The sequence below is a fragment of the Salmo trutta genome, chromosome 8 (genome assembly GCF_901001165.1).
Source record: "Salmo trutta chromosome 8, fSalTru1.1, whole genome shotgun sequence".
NCBI lineage: Eukaryota > Metazoa > Chordata > Actinopteri > Salmoniformes > Salmonidae > Salmo > Salmo trutta.
Window position 1 is genome coordinate 12313212 of NC_042964.1, and position 24919 is coordinate 12338130.

Genomic DNA, 24919 nt, shown 5'->3' on the forward strand with positions numbered 1-24919 from the left:
AATTACAGTTCTGGGAATGCTTTTTTTGTACTGCATTCTAGATCCTTTGGAAGCATCATGTTGCTGATGGAGTCAAGATGGGGAAAAAAATCTGAAATACCCCCCCTCTCTCTTTCACATTGGCCGTGTCCCAATACATGTACTTGCATTCTAAACTGTAGGCATTTTGGGTATGCACTTTTTTTTATTTTTATATATAGTATGTGAAATTTTGAGAATGTATGCTTTTAAATGCCACGATGTCACACTCATTTCGGATTTTCATCTAGTAGAATTCGCTGCACACCATTGAGAACGAGAATAGTTTTTCGAGACCGACGTGTTTGACAACCGCTGATGATCAACTGTACCAAAATGAACGAATGGCGGCAATCAACGCAACTGTGCATTTAATTACACATTCTCAGTAGGATGATACTAGTATGCTGATATTTGTTGCTTACTGCATTTGTTTTTACTTAACAGTACATTCTAAACAGTATGTAGTATGATTACTACACAGTATGCAGTTTAAGTAGTAGGCAAGCCTAGATTTCAGACACGACTCCTGCCTCTTATTTAAAACTTGAAATGAATCCGTCGGTCTTTCAGAGGGTTGCCAGCTCCTTACGTGTTCAGTGAAGAAACTCGAACACAAAGCAGGGACTGTTTTATTAGCAGAAAAGCAAGCTGGGTTTTACGACACCCAAGGAGAATGGGAAAAGGACGCCATGAATAGCCAAGAGTTCCTCTTTAATCTTTTGCCTTTAGAAAGGAGGAAAAAGGGGCCAAACATTCTGCATTTATGGCAGAAAGCATCGCATTGTCCTTCTCTGTTTGCTTTCAACTGTTCTCTTTCATGCCCATGGCGTGTTCACTGGCCCCACTCCAAATACATTACACACACACACACACACACACGCACACGCACACGCACACGCACACACACACACACACAGACGCTAATCTCCCTTAACCATTTCCCTGCCAGAACCAGCAGAGGCATTGCAACCTAAAGCCAAACGTGTCCACGGGGTGGGATTGGTAGGAGCTGTGTGTGATGGTGGGGATTTACCCTACAGTACTGGTCTTAAATGGGAAGTAGGGTGGGTGCAGGGTGAGTGGAGACAAATGCCAGGTGCTCAGTCCTCTCCACGGGCTGCCATGACGACCCTGGTGGCCCAGTCCTGGCTAGCCCTACTCGGGTCCTTTTGATCTGGGCTCCCGCCGTGCTGTGTAGGCCTGGGGTAAACAAGGAACCACCAAAGTGGAGGGAGAGAGTAGTAAGAAGAGCAGAAAGCCTCAAGGCCCCGCCAGTACACACGGCTAGATCATATGAACGGACTCGTAGGTCAGGCTAACCTCCCTGTCATGTAATTGAGACAGGCTCCGCATCATGGACGTGTCCATTTGTTGGCGTTTGCCTAATTTTGTGCCACAGTAAACAAGCTGGTCCCTCATCTATATGAAATGTGTAGGCTGTGTGCACGTCACCTTCCATGCTGTCCTGCTCCTTTCTCAGAGAAACGGTAGTACTTTGCGGCTGGTTTTGTGTTTGTGGAGTGCTACACGTCTGCGAGTTAAAAGTAGTTTGTGTTAGATTGACCTACTCCACGACCAAACTGAAAGCTCACAGAACCTTAATTCACATCAAAACTAGCTTGTTTGCTCAACCTCCTGCTGAATCGAGAGCAAATTAACAGACGTTTTGGCCAAGTCCAGCGACGTTCATCTTGTGCCTGTCTCGCACTTTGGGACCCTCTGAAAGAGAAGAGAGGGCAGATTGATTAGAGCAATCTAATACTAAAGTCATGTTTATTGTCCTTTAAGAGGGCTGCTTTGGTGGCTTTGAGCAAGGCAAGACAAAAGCCCCTAAAGCAGAGTGGCGGTGAGATTTACGACGTACTGAAGAAGCCTGGACCCATAAACCAATAGACCAGCTGCATGTTTGTTGTCTAAGTTGACGGCCATTGAAGTTTCCATGCCTTTTGACCTCGCTCTGTACCTAGAATGGCTCTGTACCATGCCCTAAGGGGCGAACTGTCTATTGGAGGCTCGCGCTCTCTATCAGCACTCTCCTCTCTCTCGAGCGCTCTCTATCAGCACTCTCCTCTCTCTCGAGCGCTCTCTATCAGCACTCTCCTCTCTCTCGAGCGCTCTCTATCAGCACTCTCCTCTCTCTCGAGCGCTCTCTATCAGCACTCTCCTCTCTCTCGAGCGCTCTCTATCAGCACTCTCCTCTCTCTCGAGCGCTCTCTATCAGCACTCTCCTCTCTCTCGAGCGCTCTCTATCAGCACTCTCCTCTCTCTCGAGCGCTCTCTATCAGCACTCTCCTCTCTCTCGAGCGCTCTCTATCAGCACTCTCCTCTCTCTCGAGCGCTCTCTATCAGCACTCTCCTCTCTCTCGAGCGCTCTCTATCAGCACTCTCCTCTCTCTCGAGCGCTCTCTATCAGCACTCTCCTCTCTCTCGAGCGCTCTCTATCAGCACTCTCCTCTCTCTCGAGCGCTCTCTATCAGCACTCTCCTCTCTCTCGAGCGCTCTCTATCAGCACTCTCCTCTCTCTCGAGCGCTCTCTATCAGCACTCTCCTCTCTCTCGAGCGCTCTCTATCAGCACTCTCCTCTCTCTCGAGCGCTCTCTCTGGCAAGCGCGCTCTCTCTCTCCTTGCTTGTGCTCTCTGTGCTCTCTCTCTCTCGCGAGTGCACTCTCTCGAGCGCACTCTGTGCTCTTCTCGCTCTCTCTCGTCCTCTCCTGGCTCGCGCGCTCGTCCTCTCCTGGCTCGCGCGCTCGTCCTCTCCTGGGCGCTCGTCCTCTCCTGGGCGCTCGTCCTCTCCTGGCTCGTCCTCTCTCGCTCTCGAGCGCACTCTCCTCTCTCGCTCTCTCTCGAGCGCGCTCTCCTCTCTCGCTCTCTCTCGAGCGCGCTCTCCTCTCTCGCTCTCTCTCGAGCGCACTCTCCTCTCTCGCTCTCTCTCGAGCGCACTCTCTCGCTCTCTCTCTCGCTCTCTCTCTCGCTCTCTCTCTCGCTCTCTCTCTCGCTCTCTCTCGAGCGCACTCTCCGCTCTCTCTCGAGCGCACTCTCCGCTCTCTCTCGAGCGCACTCTCCGCTCTCTCTTGAGCGCACTCTCCGCTCTCTCTTGAGCGCACTCTCCGCTCTCTCTTGAGCGCACTCTCCGCTCTCTCTTGAGCGCACTCTCCGCTCTCTCTTGAGCGCACTCTCCGCTCTCTCTTGAGCGCACTCTCCGCTCTCTCTCGAGCGCACTCTCCGCTCTCTCTCGAGCGCACTCTCCGCTCTCTCTCGAGCGCACTCTCCTCTCTCTCTCGAGCGCACTCTCCTCTCTCTCTCGAGCGCACTCTCCTCTCTCTCTCGAGCGCACTCTCCTCTCTCTCGAGCGCACTCTCCTCTCTCTCGAGCGCACTCTCCTCTCTCTTGAGCGCACTCTCTGTGCTCTCCTCTCTCTCGAGCGCACTCTCTGTGCTCTCCTCTCTCTCGAGCGCACTCTCTGTGCTCTCCTCTCTCTCGAGCGCACTCTCTGTGCTCTCCTCTCTAACTCTCGAGCGCGCTCTCTCTCTCTCGAGCGCGCTCTCTCTCTCTCGAGCGCACTCTCTGTGCTCTCCTCTCTCGAGCGCACTCTGTGCTCTCCTCTCTCGAGCGCACTCTCTGTGCTCTCCTCTCTCTCGAGCGCACTCTCTGTGCTCTCCTCTCTCTCGAGCGCACTCTCTGTGCTCTCCTCTCTCTCGAGCGCACTCTCTGTGCTCTCCTCTCTCTCGAGCGCACTCTCTGTGCTCTCCTCTCTAACTCTCGAGCGCGCTCTCTCTCTCTCTCGAGCGCACTCTCTGTGCTCTCTCTCGAGCGCACTCTCTGTGCTCTCCTCTCTCGAGCGCACTCTCTGTGCTCGTCCTCCGCTCTGCGCGCTCGTCCTCCGCTCTGCGCGCTCGTCCTCCGCTCTGCGCGCTCGTCCTCCGCTCTGCGGGCTCGTCCTCTCCTCTCTCGGGCTCGTCCTCTCCTCTCTCGGGCTCGTCCTCTCCTCTCTCGGGCTCGTCCTCTCCTCTCTCGGGCTCGTCCTCTCCTCTCTCGGGCTCGTCCTCTCCTCTCTCGGGCTCGTCCTCTCTTTCTCTCGGGCTCGTCCTCTCTTTCTCTCGGGCTCTCCTCTCCTTCTCTCTCAGGATGGTTTTAACGTTGCTCTTCTTTTTACAAGTGCCTAGTTTTTGGCTGGACAAAAGAGAGAGAAGCGTCTTGATTTACAACAGAGGCCTCTGACCATGCATTTGATGTCGATGAGACACCCAGACAGACAAACAGGCTGTAAAACGCTCCAGAGGGAGAGAATCAAAGATTCTTGCATGACTCCCCAGGACCACACAGGGGGCTCGGTTTTAGTGCACCCCACTCGCCAGCCTGACACTTGGCAGCTTCGGGTGGGTTGTAGTGTGTGTGTGGTAATGGACATGTGCTTGACGCTTCCACAATTGGAATGGAGATGCCTTGCTGCACACCTCACAAGCCAGACAGGAAACGGAAGCCATGCGGTGATCAACACCTGGAAAACCTCCAATCCAATGAATTACTTCCATTTGTGTCCTCTAGAAAATAGTTTTGCCTCTCCATTCAGGCTCCATTCGAGCCCTTATCAGCTGAAAACATTTTGCACTAGCCATGTCCTGGCTGTAAATCACTGCTTTGTGCTGCCTTAGCTTGGTTTTTCCAAGGGGTCATCTGAGAGGAATGTAAACAAATTAATTCAGATTAACTTTAATGGCTCCTTCAAATGTCCTTTTGGGCCACCCTCCAAAGAGGATTAACTTAATGGTTAATTATTTTCTCTTTCTCCTGAAAGGAACCATCAGCTTTAGCCCCTTTTATGCTGACTTAAAATAGCGGGCAAAATGTACAACTACTTGTTGTAGAGCGACTTGGATATGGAAGTTGGTGTAATCAGTGAACTTCTGGTGACATTTGGAGTGCAGTATTCTATGCACACATCTTCCTCCCTGTACTAAAATGAGTGTCAGTCAGGATATGACTAGGTGATGATCTATATACAGTTGAAGTCGGAAGTTTACATACACCTTAGCCAAATGCATTTAAACTGAGTTTTTCACAATTCCTGACATTTAATCCTAGTAAAAATTCCCTGTCTTAGGTCAATTAGGATCACCACTTTATTTTAAGAATGTGTATTAAATTGTTTAACTTGGGTCAAACGTTTGGGGTAGCCTTCCACAAGCCTCCCACAATAAGCTGGGTGAATTATGGCCCATTCCTCCTGACAGAGCTGGTGTAACTGAGTCAGGTTTGTAGGCCTCTTTGCTCACACACACTTTTTCAGTTCTGCCAACAAATTTCTATAGGATTGAGGTCAGGGCTTTGTGATGGCCACTCCAATACCTTGACTTTGTTGTCCTTAAGCCATTTTGCCACAACTTTGGAAGTATGCTTGGGGTCATTGCCCATTTGGAAGACCCATTTGCGACCAAGCTTTAACTTCCTGACTGATGTCTTGAGATGTTACTTCAATATATATATACATAATTTCCCTCCCTCATGATGCCATCTATTTTGTGAAATGCACCAGTCCCTCCTGCAGCAAAGCACCCCCACAACATGATGCTGCCACCCCCGTGCTTCACGGTTGGGATGGTGTTCTTCGGCTTGCAAGCATCCCCCTTTTTCCTCCAAACATAACGATGGTCATTATGGCCAAACAGTTCTATTTTTGTTTCACCAGACCAGAGAATATTTCTCCAAAAAGTACGATCTTTGTCCCCATTTGCAGTTGCTAACCGTAGTCTGGCTTTTTTATGGCGGTTTTGGAGCAGCGGCTTCTTCCTTGCTGAGTGGCCTTTTCAGGTTATGTCGGTATAGGACTCGTTTTACTGTGGATATAGATACTTTTGTACCGGTTTCCTCCAGCATCTTCACAAGGTCCTTTGCTGTTGTTCTGGGATTGATTTGCACTTTTCACACAAGTACGTTCATCTCTAGGAGACAGAATGCGTCTCATTCCTGAGCGGTATGATAGCTGCGTGGTCCCATGGTGTTTATACTTGCGTACTATTGTTTGTACAGATGAACGTGGTACCTTCAGGCATTTGGAAATTTCTACCAAGGATGAACCAGACTTGTGGAGGTCTACAATTTGTTTTTCTGAGGTCTTGGCTGATTTCTTTTGATTTCCCCATGATATCAAGCAAAGAGGCACTGAGTTTGAATGTAGGCCTTGAAATACATCCACAGGTACACCTCCAATTGACTCAAATTATGTCAATTAGCCTATCAGAAGCTTCTAAAGCCATGACGACATTTTCTGGAATTTTCCAAGCTGTTTAAAGGCACAGTCAACTTAGTGTATTTAAACTTCTGACCCACTGGAATTGTGATACAGTGAATTATAAATTAAATACATCCACAGGTACGCCTCCAATTGACTCAAATTATGTCAATTCGCCTATCAGAAGCTTCTAAAGCCATGACGACATTTAATGGAATTTTCCAAGCTGTTTAAAGGCACAGTCAACTTAGTGTATTTAAACTTCTGACCCACTGGAATTGTGATACAGTGAATTATAAATTAAATAATCTGTAATCAATTGTTGGAATAATTACGTGTGTCATGCACAAAGTAGACGTCCTAACTGACTTGCCAAAACTATAGTTTGTTAACCTCTTACATCTAGATGTGCCGCTAGCGGAACGCCTCGCCAATATCCAATGATAGAGCGTGGCGCGAATTACAAACACCTCAGAAATCCAAAAACTTCAATTTTTCAAACATATGACTATTTTACACCATTTTAAAGACAAGACTCTCCTTTATCTAACCACATTGTCCGATTTCAAAAAGGCTTTACAATGAAAGCAAAACATTAGATTATGTCAGAGTACCCAGCCAGAAATAATCACATACCCATTTTTCAAGCTAGCACATAATGTCACAAAAACCAAAACCACAGCTCAATGCAGCACTAACCTTTGATGATCTTCATCAGATGACACTCCTAGGACATTATGTTATACAATACATGCATGTTTTGTTCAATCAAGTTCATATTTATATAAAAAAACAGCTTTTTACATTAGCATGTGACGTTCAGAACTAGCATACCCACCGAAAACTTCCGGTAAATTTACTAAATTACTCACGATAAACGTTCACAAAAAACATAACAATTATTTTAAGAATTATAGATACAGAACTCCTTTATGCAATCGCGGTGTCTGATTTTAAAATAGCTTTTCGGTGAAAGCACATTTTGCAATATTCTGAGTAGATAGCCCGGCCATCATGGCTAGCTATTTTGACACCCACCAAGTTTGGCACTCACCAAACTCAGATTTACTATAAGAAAAATTGGATTACCTTTGCTGTTCTTCGTCAGAATGCACTCCCAGGACTTCTACTTCAACACCCAATGTTGTTTTTGTTCCAAATACTCCATAGTTATATCCAAATAGCTGCGTTTTGTTCTTGCGTTCAAGACACTATCCGAAGGGTGACGCGCCAGCGCGTATCGTGACAAAAAAAATGCAAAATATTCCATTACCGTACTTCGAAGCATGTCAAACGCTGTTTAAAATAAATTGTTATGCTATTTTTCTCGTAAAATAGCGATAATATTCCGACCGGGAGACCTCGTTTTCGTTCAAACACTGAAAATAGAAAATGGAGTCTTCACATGCACGCGCGCACCTGTGTCATTGTTCTCAGAACGACCACTTTCCAAAACCCCTACTGTTTTTCGCCCAGGGACTGCAGAGTCATCATTCCCCGTTCTGGCGCCTTCTGAGAGCCTATGGGAGCCTTAGAAAATGTCACCTTACAGCAGAGATCCTCTATTTTCGATAAAGAGGCTATAGAAGGCCAAGAAATGGTCAAAGGGCACTTCCTGTATGGAATCTTCTCAGGTTTTGGCCTGCCATATGAGTTCTGTTATACTCAGACACCATTCAAACAGTTTTAGAAACTTTAGGGTGTTTTCTATCCAAACAAATAATTATATGCATATTCTAGTTTCTGGGCAGGAGTAATAACCAGATTAAATCAGGTACATTTTTTATCCGGCCGTGAAAATACTGCCCCCTATCCTAAACAGGTTAACAAGAAATATGTGGAGGGGTTGAAAAACGAGTTTTAATGATTCCAACCTAAGTGTATGTTAACTTCCGACTTCAACTGTAGCAGTGGTTCTCAAGCTGTGGGGCGTGGGATCAAAAGTCGTCTTTCCCAGGGGAGACCAGTGATCAATATATTTGAATTGGTTTGTGTTAAACTCGGGTAGCATGATGACATTTAATCTGATGGACGATGGTCTGACTCAACACAGAACTTGAGTTGTTGATTTGCACGTGAAACTCTGAACGCAGCAGGTTCGACGTGCATGCGGCATCTCCATTGGGATTTTTCTAGACTACGTACCTGTCTGGCCCCAGAAATGTGTCGCCTTTGCATTTTGGGAATTGAACAGAATCCCCTTTTATTGTGAGTGTACTGCACAGTCTACCTTTTGTTGGCTGCCTTCCTGCCCAACTGTGTTTGTGAGGTGTGAATACTGTTCTCAGCCTAAAGCATTGTAAATCTACGGTCATTAGGTTGTGTATGTGTGACAAGCCCAGATTTACGGGGGAAAAGACTGTTGAGCCCATCAGGATGGAAGGTAGAGAGAAGATAATGGGAATAACTTTATCTCAAATCACCTGTTGCGAAGTGTCACTCAATTCAATTTCAATTCAATTTAAAGGGCTTTATTGGCATGGGAAAATTTTTTACATTGCCAAAGCAAGTGAAATTGGATAATAAACAAAAGTGAAATAAGCAATAAAACATTTACAGTAAACATTACACTTAGTTCCAAAAGAATGAAGACATTTCAAATGTCATTGTCTATATACAGTGTTGTTATGATGTTCAAATAGTTAAAGTACAAAAGGGAAAACAATAAACATAAAAATAGGTTGTATTTACAGTGGTGTTTTGTTCTTCACTGGTTGCCCTTGTCTTGTGGCAACAGGTCAAAAATCTTGCAGCTGTGATGGCACACTGGTATTTCACCCAATAGATATGGGAGTTTATCAAAATTGGATTTGTGGATCTGTGTAATGTAAGGGAAATATCTATCTCTATGGTCATACATTTGGCAGGAGGTTAGGAAGTGCAGCTCAGTTTCCACCTCATGTTGTGGGCAGTGTGCACATAGCCTGTCTTCTCTTGAGAGCCAGGTCTGCCTTTGGCGGCCTTTCTCAATAGCAAGGCTATGCTCACTGAGTCTTTACATAGTCAAAGCTTTCCTTAAGTTTGGGTCAGTTACAGTGGTCAGGTATTCTGAAACTGTGTACTCTCTGTTTAGGGCCAAATAGCATTCTAGTTTGCTCTGTTTTTTTGTTAATTCTTTACAATGTGTCAAGTAATTATTTTTGTTTTCTCATGATTTGGTTGGGTTTAATTGTGTTGCACTCCTGGGGCTCTGTGGGGTGTGTTTGTGAACAGAGCCCCAGAACCAGCTTGCTTAGGGGGCTCTTCTCCAGGTTCATCTCTCTGTAGGTGATGGCTTTGTTATGGAAGGTTTTCTGGATTTTGATAATTAGCGGGTATCGGCCTAATTCTGCTCTGCATGCATTATTTGGTGTTTTACGTTGTACACAGAGGATATTTTTTGCAGAGTTCTGCATGCAGAGTCCCATTTTGTGAATTCTTGGTTGGTGAGCGGACCCCAGACCTCACAACCATAAAGGGCAATGGGTTCTATAACTGATTCAAGTATTTTTAGCCAGATCCTAATTGGTATGTTGAATTTTATGTTCCTTTTGATGGCATAGAAGCCCCTTCTTGCCTTGTCTCTCAGATCGTTCATAGCTTTGTGGAATTTGTCTGTCCACTGATGTTTAGGCCGAGGTATGTGTAGTTTTTTTTGTGTGCTCAAGGGCAACGGTGTCTAGATGGAATTTGTATTCATGGTCCTGGCAACTGGATAAAAAAAAAATTGGAACACCATTTTTTTTGTCTTACTGAGATTTACTGTCAGGGCCCAGGTCTGACAGAATCTGTGCAGAAGATCTAGGTGCTGCTGTAGGCCCTCCTTGGTTGGGGACCGAAGCACCAGATCATCAGCAAACAGTGGACATTTGACTTCAGATTCTCTCCCTCTTTCTCTACCACTGCACTACACCTTTGTGGTAATTGTATGCTCCCCTAACTGGACTCATTGGCTGCTGATAGCATCACTGTCCTCCCTCAGTGTTTTGTGCACACTGTGTTTGCACCCTACGCGATGGGCTTTGTTCACTCTGCGATCGCTGGTGTTACCATGTAGTATATCTCTAATAGTTTATGGGTCTCTTGTATCTCTCCCTCTCTCCTTTTCCCCAGTCGGAGCAGCCCAGTCCGGCCAGCTCCAGCTCCAGTTCCAGTTCAGGCTTTGCAGCCAGCCACAAACGGCAAGGTAACCCCAGAACCTATGCATACACACCTTTTTCCAGATCACCCAGAAATAACTATACATTTTTTGGGGGGATTGGTCACGACAAAGGGGTGGTATTACATTTTGAATCACTTCCACTCACTTCTATGCGTGTGTTTTTGTTCCATGGACACAGTGGCCGAGTTCGTCCGCAGGAAGGTAGGGGCCGTCCCTGGCACAGCCCACACAGGTATACTCACGCCTGACTACAGTCCTGGGATGGAATCACAAGACTAAGCATGATGAGTTGACAGTGAAATGTGTATATGAAGTTGTGAGCTCCTCTTCACTGACTCTCTCTCACACACACAGTGTTAGGTCCCCTTCGTTCGATAATCCATGACCTGCAGTCGGAAGACAATGAGGACGACTCGGAGGACGACGACGACAACGACATGGACTCTGACCTGGAGCGACCGGTGCACACGCACATGACACACCGCCATCGCCGGTAGGTAGCGCCTGGCCATTGTCATGGCCCTTCTGGCCCCTCCCGTTGTCGTGTTCAATAGGGCTGTAATGAACTGGCAACTCGGGTACCGCCTGCTATTGTTGTGCCCTTGAGCAAGGCTCTTTATCTAAAAATAGTTTCAGGGACACTGCTCTGACCTTGTGCTGCTCCTAGGTGTGTGTGTGTGGTTGTACGATTGGATGAAAAACAACCTCAGACTAATTCCTATTTTAAATAATAGTTGTATTGTAATTCCTGTCATCCTCTTTGTCTGCAGGGTCAGCTTGAGTGACGGCAGTGAGAGCGAGAACAGCTCAGCCCCCTCTCCCCCCTCTCGACACGAGCCCCCGCCTTTACTAAAGACCAGTAATAACCAGGTAAGACCAGTAATAACCAGGTAAGACCAGTAATAACCAGGTAAGACCAGGTGAAATGATAAGCAGTTGTCAGAGGATTGTTTCTTACATGTTAACAGTAAAATAAACTCCCTGATGTTGAATATTTTCACATCCTAGAGTAGCCAAACAATAGTTCCCAACCACAATTAGTCCAACGGAATTGACCAAATATGTTTTTTCCCCCTTTTTATGTAAATATTTGTATGTAAATACTGTATTAGCATAAACACTTTGCTGGGAGGAAACCTTCTAATGTGTAGTTTGCCATTTTGCTCCTCATTATGAAATTCAACACGGCTGTTATTGTTATCCAATGCTGCTCGTAGGGAAACATCTGTCGTATTAGCATCCCGTAATTCCCATGATGCATTTCCTTCATACGCCAACCACACTGTTATGTAAATAATGACTGTTGTGTGAACAAGTCAGCGGTTTCCCAGCGAGCACGTATGGTAATTCCTTATCTGGGGTTGTATTCCTTAGGAACAAAACAGAAGCAAACCGGTTGAAACTGGAATGGTCCGCCTTGAACTAGTCCAAAAGAAACACTTGTTTGCCATTGCGAAAAGTTTTGCTACGTTGTGTACTAATGAATACAACCCTGATGTCTCGCAGATACTGGAGGTGAAGCAAACGAAGCAGGATAAGAATAAAAACATTGACTGTGACAAGGTGAGTAGCTTCCTTGCCGTTGGGTTTTATGTGGATTAGGTCATACCAGTGGAGTTACATTGGGTGTAATCTTACGCTGAAGAAGTCTTCATGTTCACCGAGGCTCATGTAAATGGACAGGACACAGACATTCTTCCTTGGTCATCCAACCTGTTACTCTCTCTGTCATAGTCCCAGATGGTGTGACTAGATAACAGGCCTGGGTCAAATACATACTTGAAGGTTTGCTTGATTTAGCTTGAGTTTGCACTTTTGGAACTATTGAATTGGTATCTCACTCACTCAGGCTTACCTGGATGAGCTGGTGGAGCTACACAGACGACTGATGACACTGAGAGAGAGGCACATACTACAACAGGTGAGGTTTAATACTGTGTGTGTGTAGGACATGTGTTTTCAGAAAACAACCTGTTTGCAGTTCATGTTTGCATAGAAGATGTTACTTGCTAGGGTGGTTTTGTTTGGGCTTGTATGTCAAACAAATTCATACTGTATGTTACTCGACACATTACAGTCGAGGACTTCATCTATGTGTGTCTGGAAACTATAGATTATTTGGTTAACCTTTTTTCCACTCCGTCTAAGAGCAAACGTCCTGTTGTTTATGTTCACAAGGCCTATCATATGACAGCATTAATGGCGATTCCCAGCCGCAGTTGCCAAGGAGCGGCCTCGCTCTTCCTCGTTCTCCTAATGAAAAGTTTGGCTCCGAGCAGCATCGGTGGAAAAACTCATCCCCAAACAACATTAGCATGTGGAGCGCTGACTCGTGGCGTAATCAAGCTAATCCTCTGAGCGTTTAGAGAGTTCGGAGCGGCGTTCCACGTCCTCAGAAAACGAGACATGGGAATGATTAACTTTCCAACCTCCCAACACTGTTTTTCCTCCCCAGTCTCTCTGTTTGGGGAAAACTACAAATTTAAGAATGGGCTTATGTCATTGTGGAGTCTTTTTAAAGTAGATTGTCTGTCTGCCCATGGGAGATTTTTTTTCTTTTTGTCATTGTGATGAAAACCAAAAATGGGGACTGTGTTTATATCCAATAGAAATTAATCTGTCATGGCAAATGGAAAATGGAAGTATCAGCCAAAATGCTGTCCTACATGACCAAAACCAGGTCTGAAAAATCTTGGAGTGGTTCCATCTCTGCGGATACAAGCGGGGGGAGGGGGTTGTTGCGACTCGACTTGCAAGCGTCTATCTGCTGTGTCATAACAATGGGCGGAGTCTCCCTGCACTCCTGAATCCAGCCTGCGCTCGGAGGGAGGAGGAGAAATGTGTTCCATCCGGCACTTTGTAGTGTGAACCGGATCAGGTTTGGGTCCCCATTACGCTACAACACTGCTGTTGCTTCATCAACAAATACACACAAGTGCCCGTAATTACCACGAGAAAGATACACACACACACACACACTCCTATCGGATGAGAACTAGAACCAATAAGACACCAGCCAAGGAAAAAGCATCATTCCCATTAGGGTCTCTCCCTCTCTGATTCAGGGTTCTGCATGCGAGGGATGGGATGGAGTGAATTGGGGGGGGGGGGGTCCCCATTCCAAGTTCAACCAACACTAGCCCACCAACCGCTCAATGACTTTTCCCACAAATGTGTTTTTAATAAGTATTGTGTGAGGTCCAACATTGTCTATAACTAGGCTGCTTTCTAAGACAGTACTGCACATACAAAGAAACTCAGCTGCTGGTCAATACAGTTTAATATCAGCTGCTTAGACATACTATATTATCCAAGCAACATTCCTCTTTTGTTTTAGGAAGAGGGGGACATGCATGGAATTGAATTGGTCTGTTTGTTGAATGTGGAATATTCAACGTAAAGAAATGTGTACACTCTCTCCATTCTTGCTGGGATTTGGGTTTACATAATGTAGTTTGAGTGTTTAACTGACAGCTTTTCTTTTTGTGCCTTCTCTTGCCTCCCAGATCGTCAACCTCATTGAGGAGACTGGACACTTCCACATCACAAACACAACTTTTGACTTTGACCTCTGTTCCCTGGACAAAATCACGGTACGGAAGCTCCAGAGTTACCTGGAAACCTCTGGGACGTCATGAGGTCTGGGAGCAGGTAGCTGCCACGAGGAAGAACTTTGGATTCTTCCTGTTATTTGTTTTTTTACTTGAACTTTCGCTGTGTTGCAAAAAAGACTACCGGCTGGCCCCTGCCCTGGGTCCTTGTGCCTGGTGGTTATGGTCGCGCCACTCTACTCGTTGGAACCTGGCTCTCCACACGACCAGGGTAGCCCGCGAGCGACACAGACCTGAACGGCGTGTCGCATCACCCTTGAGATGAGTCCTGTCGACCAGGAATATCACCCAGAAAGCCTTGAAAGAATTCCACAGTTAACAAAAACAATTGGGGGGAAGAAACGGAGACCTTGCTCTTAAAACGAATGTGCATATTATTATCGTGTGTGTGTAGTTTTTGTTCTTTGTGACGAATGATGCATGTTCAACACTGCCTTACCACATTTGTCAGTCTTTATTTATTGAGTTTGAGTTTCAGGTGTGCGTGTTAATAGTAGCAAAACAGAATTAGTCTTGTGCAAGCACTTCACAATATGCATCTCTCTGGCTCTGGAAGGATGGTGGAGCAACGTTCAGATTTCAATTATCTCGTGACGGATCAGTCAATCATCCCTCTCTCTATATGAGGAATTCTGCCTTCTCAAACGGTATGTTATCAGTACCCAATTGTACAAGCTGAGACCTATCATGGACTCACGATTGTATTAATTGCAACAATTTATATTCCATTCTTGGTACCAAAACTTGAATTGATGTATTGGATGATGACTAGGCAAATTTCAGAAGTGTGCTACATGTCGTTTTTACAAGCTCTCGCTTGTATTCCGCAGCTCTTAATGTCCACAAGTTGAAACCGTGTGCGTGTGCGTGTGTGTGTGTGTATTGTCAGCAGGCCTGTGCTAAAAATGAACCATTTTGAATCCTGGGATTTTGATGGAAGAAATGTACTCAAAGATATTGAATCTTATTTATTTCACGGGGAAGTCGGTTGCCAAATCAAAGTTGTGTGTTAGAATTGAGAAAAAAATCGAACTGAGAAAAACATGTTTTTGTTCAACTTGTTATGGAGGACATTTTCCTTTTTGCTAATCTGAGGAATTAAAGTTGATTTGGTTTAGTCTGCCGAGCGACGCCTCAATGGGAATGAATACCAGTGGTCGTAGGTACTCACTGGGCCACACAAAGGCAGGATGTTGTGTTTTGATTGACCCATGTCTGCCTTAAGTTCTTGTGTATTCTTAGGACATACAATAAAATGTGTATTTTGTACAGATGAGGATATGTGCAACCTGTGGTGAAAGCAGTTATTGGCACGGTGTGATTTTAAAATGTGTCTTTTTGTACGTTGTTGCAATGTCTTGTTGATTGACTCGCATTTTGTCCTAATTTCTCCAGTTTAATTTCTAAGCCCAAAGATGTTTGTTTTGGTTGGGATGTCATGATGTAGTCTTTATTTGCATATAAACTGTATATGTGATAACAATGTCATCCTTCATTTTTTTTGGAAGGTTTGAAAGTATACCATAGATTTAAAATCCCAACAAACGTGTGCTTTAGTCAAAGCTATAACTGCCTTGTGGTGCATCCACATCATGCAGCTAATTATTTCCTACCAGTTAATTTCATCAATATACTTAACTTTCTTTCTTAGAGAATACAGTTCAAATGCAGACCCCCTTCAATATACTTAACTTTCTGTCTTAGATAATACAGTTCAAATGCAGACCCCACTCACACTTAGCTAGTTACATGTGGCCCACATTTCTTTTTTTGCTTTATTTGGGAGAGAAACAAGATTATTTAAGGAATATCCTGTATTTGGTGAGAAGGGGGTGTTAGGAATGGACATAAACACCAACCTTTTCAAAGGGCTATTTAATGCATGGGTCTGTGCAGGAGGGTAAAATGTTACAGAACATTAACGTTTAAATATATTGTGCAGAACAGATATCGGTCCTCAGTTCAGCTCCATATACATTGCATTCCTATCTGCAACATTCTGAATGTTTTGCTCTACTGAATACACCCCAGTTATCCTCTGCGTCTAGCAGTCATCTCCATCATTCTCCTATCTCTTACCTATTAAGATGTACAGGGTGAGTTTATTAGAGAAATTTGCAGTCTTGAATGTGGACATTATTTTCCTCAGTCTCTGCTCTCAGTTCTACCTGATCAGACCCTTTACTGTGTGGTTTCTCAGACACGTTGCAGAGTTGCAATTCCAAATGCACAGTTGTAATTTCTTTGAGGACACTGGTTTTGTGTGATCCAAGGTTTCGCATTTGTGATGTTTCCTTCTAGTCACTGAATTCCAAGGACAACTTGGTAATTTGATAACAACCCTAGTTTTCTTCAACTAGCCACTGAATATAAATGTCACTATTCTTTTAAACTAAGTGTAGATGATTTCTGAGTGGGTGTTGATTCATTATATTTTGATTCTTGGAGACCTAAAGTAAATAGGTAGCCTTGTCCGAGCCAGAATGGTCTGTTAGTGCAGGACTCCATCTCCTGTTTCTGTAGTCTACAAGTACACCCCCTTGACCGGATGCTAGTCTGTCGCTGAGACATAAGAGCAATTGTAAAAGGGGAAAAGTTCACAAACACAGTTTAATGATGACAGGTCTCGGGTCAGAATGTCAATCCCTTCAATAAGATGACAGGAATTGTGTAGCATGTGGTTTTTAGGTTTGTTAATGTGGTGGTTGGACCTAAACGTTTGGAAGGCATCCAAACTCCCCATTTTTGGCGAGGGGATGGGAAGGTGAAGGAAGTCTCATGCTCAGGCCTTTCATCAAGGGGGAAGGCATTTGTCTCTATCAAACATGGATCAAAATGGTTGCTCACCAAATCGAAAGCCTTTCAGATCTCGCTGCCAAGATTAGTTGCACTGGGCCATGTCCAGGAGTATGTAACATCACAGAACGTTAAGATAGAAATGTATTGTTTCAGACAATATTCTGACATGTAGAATATGGAATCACATCGGCTCTATTCATTAGCCTATATTTCTATCTGCAACACACAATATACCCATATTGATTTCAATCGGTTTGGATGAGAGGAAAAGAAGTGAAAGGGGATACCACTTTAGACTATTGAGATGCACCCCCTAACAACCTTCCTTCCTGTTGTCCTCTAGAATCAGGGTTTCGTCCAAAATGACACCCTATTCCTTGTGTAGTGCACTGCTTTTGACCAGAGCCCTGCACTATAATAGTAGTAAGGGGTGCTGGACGTGTTACGCCATGGCCACCAACGGATGTGTTACGCCATGGCCACCAACGGATGTGTTAAGCCATGGCCACCAACGGATGTGCTAAGCCATGGCCACCAACGGATGTGCTAAGCCATGGCCACCAACGGATGTGCTAAGCCATGGCCACCAACGGATGTGCTAAGCCATGGCCACCAACGGATGTGCTAAGCCATGGCCACCAACGGATGTGCTAAGCCAGCCAACTTAACACAACATTTGGAGCAGCTGGACAGTGGGAATGGTGGCGGTGCCAAGGTATTTCCAGAATGTGATACACTTCTAATCGCGTTAACACGGCTCCATCATACTCCACAATTCTGATTTGTGTAAGAGCCCGAGGCTATTCCCAATTGGCCATTCAGTTATCACACTATTTGCAGGAGCGGAAAATAGTCATTCCCAACAGGAATCTTAAAGACATTACTCGTTCTAGAAATCATTTACCAATGTCACTATTGTTGCTGGGGTTTTTTTGCCTTTGGGAAGTTACTTAATGCCAAGAATGAGATTGAGAAGGTTTAAATAACCAGAACATTTACTGACTATGTATTTCCTTTTGTCACTTTTTTAAGAAATTTTGTCTCTCTCACTCTGTGTGGAACTAGAAAGAAGGGGCTTGCTTACACTTCACTTGTTTTGCTGACATAACGGTTTCAGTAATATCTGAGAGCATTATACTCTGTCACACCATTTAAGAAGAGGATCTTGTTTGATTGTGGTCTGTCTGAGCAATGCTGAGTGCTGGCAATTGCATCACTTCAAAGATGTTCACGCAAGCTTATTTTCAATGGCCTGGTTTATGTATCCGTGTACATATACATGATAGTGCAGGCTACGAGGCAACAGGGCTGAGCTTCAGAGCTTAACCAGCTGCTTTTTGTCACTCGATAATTATGGATTTGACATGGCTGGATCCTTCAATCGTTTTCCCCCTCCTTTCTTCATGACAGTGTGTTTAGATTGTCCACAAGTTTTTTTGTTTTTTTTCTCCCCCAGCCATGGTTCTTCTCAACTCTACACTCGTTGGGATTCGCTGCAGCAGACACACCCCTGCGTCGTCCGCAGCAACGACACCATCCGACGACGAGATCATAATCCTGAGAGAGACGGTGGGGACGAGAGGAGGAGGAGGAGGATGAAGAGAAGTGTTTTCCATTAGTGTCTGCCTTGGGGATCCTGGATGACTTTAAGCTGTTGCACAGTGTCCAGCCACAGAGAGAGGTCGGTGGAAGCAGTTCTGTCATGGCCAGCAGCAGAACATCCTGTTTGAGCTACCAAATACAATTTCCTCAACAACAAAAAAAAGCAGGATGGGGAGAGACCTCTGAAATAAGCACCCACAGAAGAGACATTGAGAGATATCTCTCCCTTTCTTCCGCCACCCCTCTGGAAGGCAATCAAAAAGCACCTAAAGGAAGTAATTAAAGCTGAAGGTTGATGAAAAGTCTCACCTCCCCTACTGTCTAAGCCCCCTCCTTCCCTCCCTAAAGGCATGCTCCAGACATCACAAAGAAAAGTGTTCCTTTGCGTCCACAGGTTTACACTGGCTCCAGTGTTGTTCAGCAGGCAAGAAAAATGACTTAACTGTTTTTAGGATGACCACCTGTAGGTGTCCAATGAGAAGGCTAATTTGTGTTTTCAGTTTGACAAAGTGACTTACAATATGTTATCTGAGTTATGCATTGTGTGCTTTGGGCATGAAATCCATCATCTGTAGACAAATGAAGTAACATCTGCTAAAATCGACTCAATATTCAAGTTGCAATAGGCCTACTGTTCACCCAAATTTAACCTAAAGTGTGAATAAGCCATGTCAAGTGTAATTCCAGTGTACTGTCTATTTTCAGGGAGGAAATTGATGGTGAATGGCATCCACCGAAGCATTCCCGCCTCCCATTTGCCAAGAGATTTCATCCTCCCAGACTAATCTGCTATTGTCATAAAATTTGCCCCCAGTGACAATAATTCAAAGGCATTTATCATATGCTTTAGCTTAGTTCTGTCCCGGCTCTTTTTTTTCTCTGTGTGGCCAATCGCGTTGACCTTGCTGTCAGCTCTCCTGTAAAATTCTGGGTGGCAGCTCTGTTGCCCTGAAAGCGGCATACAAATTAGCTTTTTAAAAATCAGATCAAGTTATGTAAAAAAACAAAAGCAAGCAGACATCAAAGAGGATGAGGAGGGGAGGCGAGCAGGGTGTGGGGGGGATCCCCCTAGCTAACCATACAGACAGGGGGACCAGACGAGGGCTGCATAAAGGGTTCCCAAACAGCCGGGTCCCCAGACGCCCTGGATTTGATTATTTATCCAGCCCCCCTGCCCACACCCTCCTCTTTCCACCCCCAAACCTTGTGCCATCCCTTCAAATGAGACCAGCTTTTTTGGAATGAGTTACTCCTAGATTTGGTTTTTGATTTCAGTGGCAGTGGGCTCCCCCCCACCCTGACAGCCCACCCCAGTCTGTGTGAGCCCGCAGACACTCCCTCACAAATGCGCACACACACAATGCCTGCCACAAAACCCTCAGAAAAGGAGAGGGGGGGGGGGACACAAGGGGAGAAAAGTAGACAAATCTGTTGGAACCCCAACTTTCAATGGAATCTCATCCACTAAAGACAGATTCCAGACCTGTTCTCTCATACTGCTGTCTGTCTGTTCTGGTGACTTGGCCATGCGTAGTGTGCTGATGTATTAGGAAAGCTGAAACCAGCAGCACCTAGCCTGACCTGCTCAGCATTCAAATGCGACCGGCCAGCCAGCAACCTGCCACCAAACTGACCAAAGTGTTGAACTTGAAAGAGGAAGAGAGAACATCTCGAATTCAATCACTATGCCTGTTGACCATCTTTCCCTTCCCTACTGTCTTGTCAAACCACACGTTGCTTTTTACTAATCAGTAAGTATATCCTCCTTCATGATATATTGTGCTGGGAAGATATTATACTTAAGCAATTAGGCACGAGGAGGTGTGGTATATGGCCAATATAACATGGCTAAGGACTGTTCTTAAGCACGACGCAATGTGGAGTGCCTGGATACAGCACTTAGCCGTGGTATATTGGCCATATACCACAAACCCCCTCGGGCCTTATTGCTATTATAAACTGGTTACCAACATAATTAGAGCAGTAAAAATAAATGTTTTGTCATACCTGTCGTATATGGTCTGATATACCATGGCTTCAGCCAATCAGTATTCAGGGCTCGTACCACCCATTTTATAATTTTGCATTACTATCATATGAAGACAAAAATGTTTTGTGGGGAGCAATAAAATATAAGAAAAGATAAAAAATGAACTTTAACACCAGGATGAGTAGTAACAAAACTGTAAGAGCATAAAAAAGTTATTCAGTTACTCCAGAGCCATATAGTTATATACTGTATATTTAGATATTTATCTAAATATATAGTTAAGCCTACTCCTGTTAATAATGATCTCAGTTCTGTAATACTGGATTCAAAGGTTCATAATAATAGTCAACAGGAAACCCCTGTCTTGCACGGCAGCACTTTCCTCCATTGACAGTAGTAAATTCCCATTCCCATAATCTCGTGATGACACGCTGATATGCACGTTCCATTAAAACTTCATAAAGCTTAAATACTCCCTGTGCCTCTCTCTGAAGGCCCCAGATGTGGAGGATAGTTTCCAGCAGGATGTAGGGAAACTCCATGAATGCTTCCCAATGGCACTGTATTCCCTATATAGTGCACTATTTTTTTTAACAGAGCCCTATGGGACCTGGTCAAAAGTAGTGCACTATGTAGGGAATAGAGTGCCATTTGGGACGCACCCCAACTGTACAGCCTCAAGGTGTGCACTGCTTATTTCCTGCAATGTAATTGAAAACAAATGACCCTTTTCTTTCTCATCTTAATTAACTTAAAGCGGTTAAAGCGGCAATCGGCAGTTGAAACAATTATAAAGCGTAACCGCTGTTTCAGTAAAAAGCTGAAGAATGGGGCTGGAAAAATGTAACCACTCATAAATGGAGTTATGAATTGGAGTGACCATCCATAATATCAAAATTATAGTTTGAACCATGTTTTCAGGCTACATTTTGTGTTTGTTTAGATTTACTTTGTTTAAACATTTGTGTAAAACCAAGCTTATATTTTGGGTTCTGATGGGGTATGGCAGTGGAACTAAGCTTATGTGGCATTTCTAAGTTATATTCTACAAGCATCAATGGGTACATATCAATGTATATGTCCAAAAATGGATGTAGCATCTACAGATTGCCCCTTTAATGGTTCAATGCTGCGGTGCTTTGTTGACCCGGTTCTCAGTTTGGGAACTGTGTAGACTGAAATGGTCTTGATCGGGAAAAAGGCTCATTAGCCAACTGCTTTTCATCATGGATACAAAACAAATCAATAGGCCAATAAATCGACTGCCTTTGCAAAATAGGATTAATTGAAGAACAGCTATTTAAAGGAGTACATCACTTTGATGTTCTTACAGTGGATATTAGAATGACCTAACATTAACTTGCCACAGTAAAATGCTTCACACTCAGTGTATGGGACTTGGTCTTCCATCATCCAATGAGATTGTGAGCTAACCTTATGAGCTGGCTATTTTATTCAACAGCAAATATGTGAAGCCAATTAGCCCGTCCTCCCCATTTCTCCTACCAGGTTCCACTGGCAGGACAAGAGAATCAACCCCTCATCCACCTACTTCACCAATCTCACCAGGCTGAATCAGGCCATGCTGTAATGCCCACAGGCTGACAGACAGGCTGACAACTCGCAGTCTTCCTGCCCTGACAGAAGAAAAGAGATGATCGTATTACTGATGATCCCGGAAGTTTCTTGGCTGGCTGGCTTTGCCCTTAAAGAAATGAGGGCGACTGTCTGTGCTCATTGCTGGTAATGAATCAGTTGAAACTCTGGAACCTTTAGAATTGGAGGCACTGCATCTCAGTGCTAGAGGAGTCACTACAGACACGCTGGTTCGAATCCAGGCTGTATCACAATCGGCCATGATTGGGAGTCCCAAAGGGCGGCGCGCAATTGGCCCAGTGTCGTCCGGGTTTGGCCGGCGTAGGCCGTCATTGTAAATAAGAATGTGTTCTAAACTGACTTGCAGAGTCATTAACAGTCATTAACAGAAATCCCATGCAGCCTTGTTTACAAGTTGGAACACTGGAATGTGAGATGGAATCTACACCTCCATTATGATGATAGAAACCCTCATTATTTACTTTACTGATTTTTCAATTTGAGTAATTATTTCATTATAGCCTACACTTTCTCTGAACTTCTAATGCGAGTGGGGCAGGTGTTGCTTCATGACAATGGACGCAAGAGCAAACTGCTCACCGATTTGTCACTCCAACGCAGTTCCATCCGCTATGCGGGAGTCAGCTATCGTCGGTTAGCGCTGATCTGATTGAATCTAGGCCCAAGTCATGTTTGTCAATAAAATGTATTTGAATGCCACATTACCAAGAATGCACTGATTATTGTGAGTCAATCTGGTAATGAGCATATATCCCACTGCACGCCTTTAATTTGCTTTCTGCTGACAAAATTGCGTCAAATTAGATTTTCAGGACACAAAGGATAAGGAGCTGTTTCATTTTTCTAATGAATGGGGAAACTATAGCCCAGCTGTTAATTACTGCATGGAGATCTACTGAGGCATTTCTCGGCAATATGTCACTCAGCATGTTATGTGGCTTCAAGTGCCCGCTGTGATACCTTACAGACAGTGTGGGAGAAAATGCGTTGGTGTATTCATTAGTCGCACAGTGTAGCAAAACATTTTTCACCATCGCAATATTTTTGCAAAGAAAACTGTTTCCTCTAAAAGGAAACATTTTTGCAACGAAAAAGCGTTTCTATTAGACAAATTCAGTTAGGGCCCTCCTATTTTGTTCCATTTGCTTCCGTTTGTTTCCTAGTGAATACACACCAGGCATATCTTAATGCATCCTAGTGAATACACACCTGGCATATCTTCATGCATCTCTTACATTATCAAGCACTGTCAATTATCAATGTTCATCCTAATGACCGAGTTCTCTCATAAATCAAGAACAATAGAATGTCAATGGACATTACTGTAACCACTAGCAAGTTATCTGGGGTGTATTCATTAGTGCACACCGTAGCAAAATGTTCTGCATCGAAAAACACGTTTTGGATCAATTCAGGTAGGTCCCTCCCCGTTTGGTTCCTAGTGAATACACCCCTGGTTTGTGAAAGAGGTAGTCAATATACACTGAGTGTACAAAACATTAAGAACACCTTCCTAATATTGAGTTGCAAGAGCAGGTATTCTTAATGTTTTTTACACTCTGTGTATGGTTTAGTTTATATAGTTCTTGACATAGTGTATGGCTAGGTGCCACCACATTTAAATCTACAAAATGTATAATCATTATGAAAAAGCTAAATTGGAACTTGAAATTGTGGGGGGAATACCTTGATATTGTGCATGTTTATAACCAATTTATAACAATTATTTATCACCGTATTTCCCCCTGCCAAGATATCTCCCTAAATATCTCCGGCGAGTTACTTGGTGAGGAATAATGTGACACTCAAGCCAAGGCCTGCCTTTGTTGTATCGCACACCTGTATAGTTAGTTCACTCCCGGCCCAGTCACAACAGCTGTAGATCTCTATTGTCATTCATGAAGTGTTACTCCTCAAAAGGAATTCTGACTTTTCCACAACTTGGGTGGCTGTGGCTAAAAAGACATGGTTGAATAAGATCTAGATGTTGGTAAATGCTATTGATCTTCAGCAGCAAGTCAAGAAGTGATCCCTTTCTTCAAACAAGCATACATTCAATAGATGCAAAGATCTAACCCGTGGTAACTGCTATAATCTTCATTTTTTGCCAGAGACGGTCTATGTTGCTAGTATCAAAGGACCAACATACACCATGCTGCAATTGTGACGCCTAGTGGCCATTATAAACTAGATCATTTATAATAATGTATATACCTGAACGTGTCCATCATAGTTATCTACAAGATAGAAAAGAGACATAGTACATCTACTGACATCCATTTAAAAAAAATCTGATGTAGTTTGATACATTGTGTCAATGTACCACTCAGAACAAACTTGGGCTTTTTGTAGATAGACGACAATAGCCAATCCGTGCTGTCAGTCTGAGCTGGAAATGTGTTGAGGAAATGCAAGAGAGCAGAAAATTCCCACAAACATTTTATAGATAGGAAAGCAAGCTTTCATAAGGTTCTCTCTGGCTGTAGCATTTGTCACGCTCACTGTAGCAATTTCTCCTGTGCTATACAGGCTCACTGAGATAAAGCCTTTCCTGCATATGAGAGTTTTAGGATTTCATTTCTGATGCAGTGACAATAGCCTTGCTGACACGACATACCTGGTACACAGTAATGGAATGCTGAAGACCTTTGGTGTCAGACTGACAGGCGCCCCATACTGGCTGAAGCATTTTGTCACTGTGCACCCATATGATTTCTCCCCTGTGTATATGTGTGCACGGATAAAGAGGTAACACTTCTAACTATGGGGTTGTTTTAAGCAAAAAGGGGTCCCCTAAATTGACAGAATGCCCCCCCCCCACCCCCCGTCTGCACTAATTGTACATAATTTTGGATGAAAGTGGCCAATATATTTCAATGTTATAGCACATCACTGTCTTGTTCCAGGCA

General features: G+C 44.3%; 1 protein-coding gene across 1 annotated transcript in view; it reads left to right on the forward strand.

Annotated features, from left to right (window-relative positions):
• The window catches only part of LOC115198228 (protein AF-9), a 55443-nt gene extending 39961 nt beyond the window's left edge, over positions 1-15482 (forward strand). Inside the window, exons 8-14 of the mRNA XM_029760012.1 lie at positions 10343-10415; positions 10570-10623; positions 10746-10884; positions 11162-11261; positions 11898-11954; positions 12241-12312; positions 13898-15482. Of these exons, the coding sequence (XP_029615872.1) occupies positions 10343-10415; positions 10570-10623; positions 10746-10884; positions 11162-11261; positions 11898-11954; positions 12241-12312; positions 13898-14029 (627 nt within the window). The 3' untranslated portion in view covers positions 14030-15482. The remainder of the gene's footprint in view (positions 1-10342; positions 10416-10569; positions 10624-10745; positions 10885-11161; positions 11262-11897; positions 11955-12240; positions 12313-13897) is intronic.
• The last annotated feature ends 9437 nt before the right edge of the window (positions 15483-24919 follow it).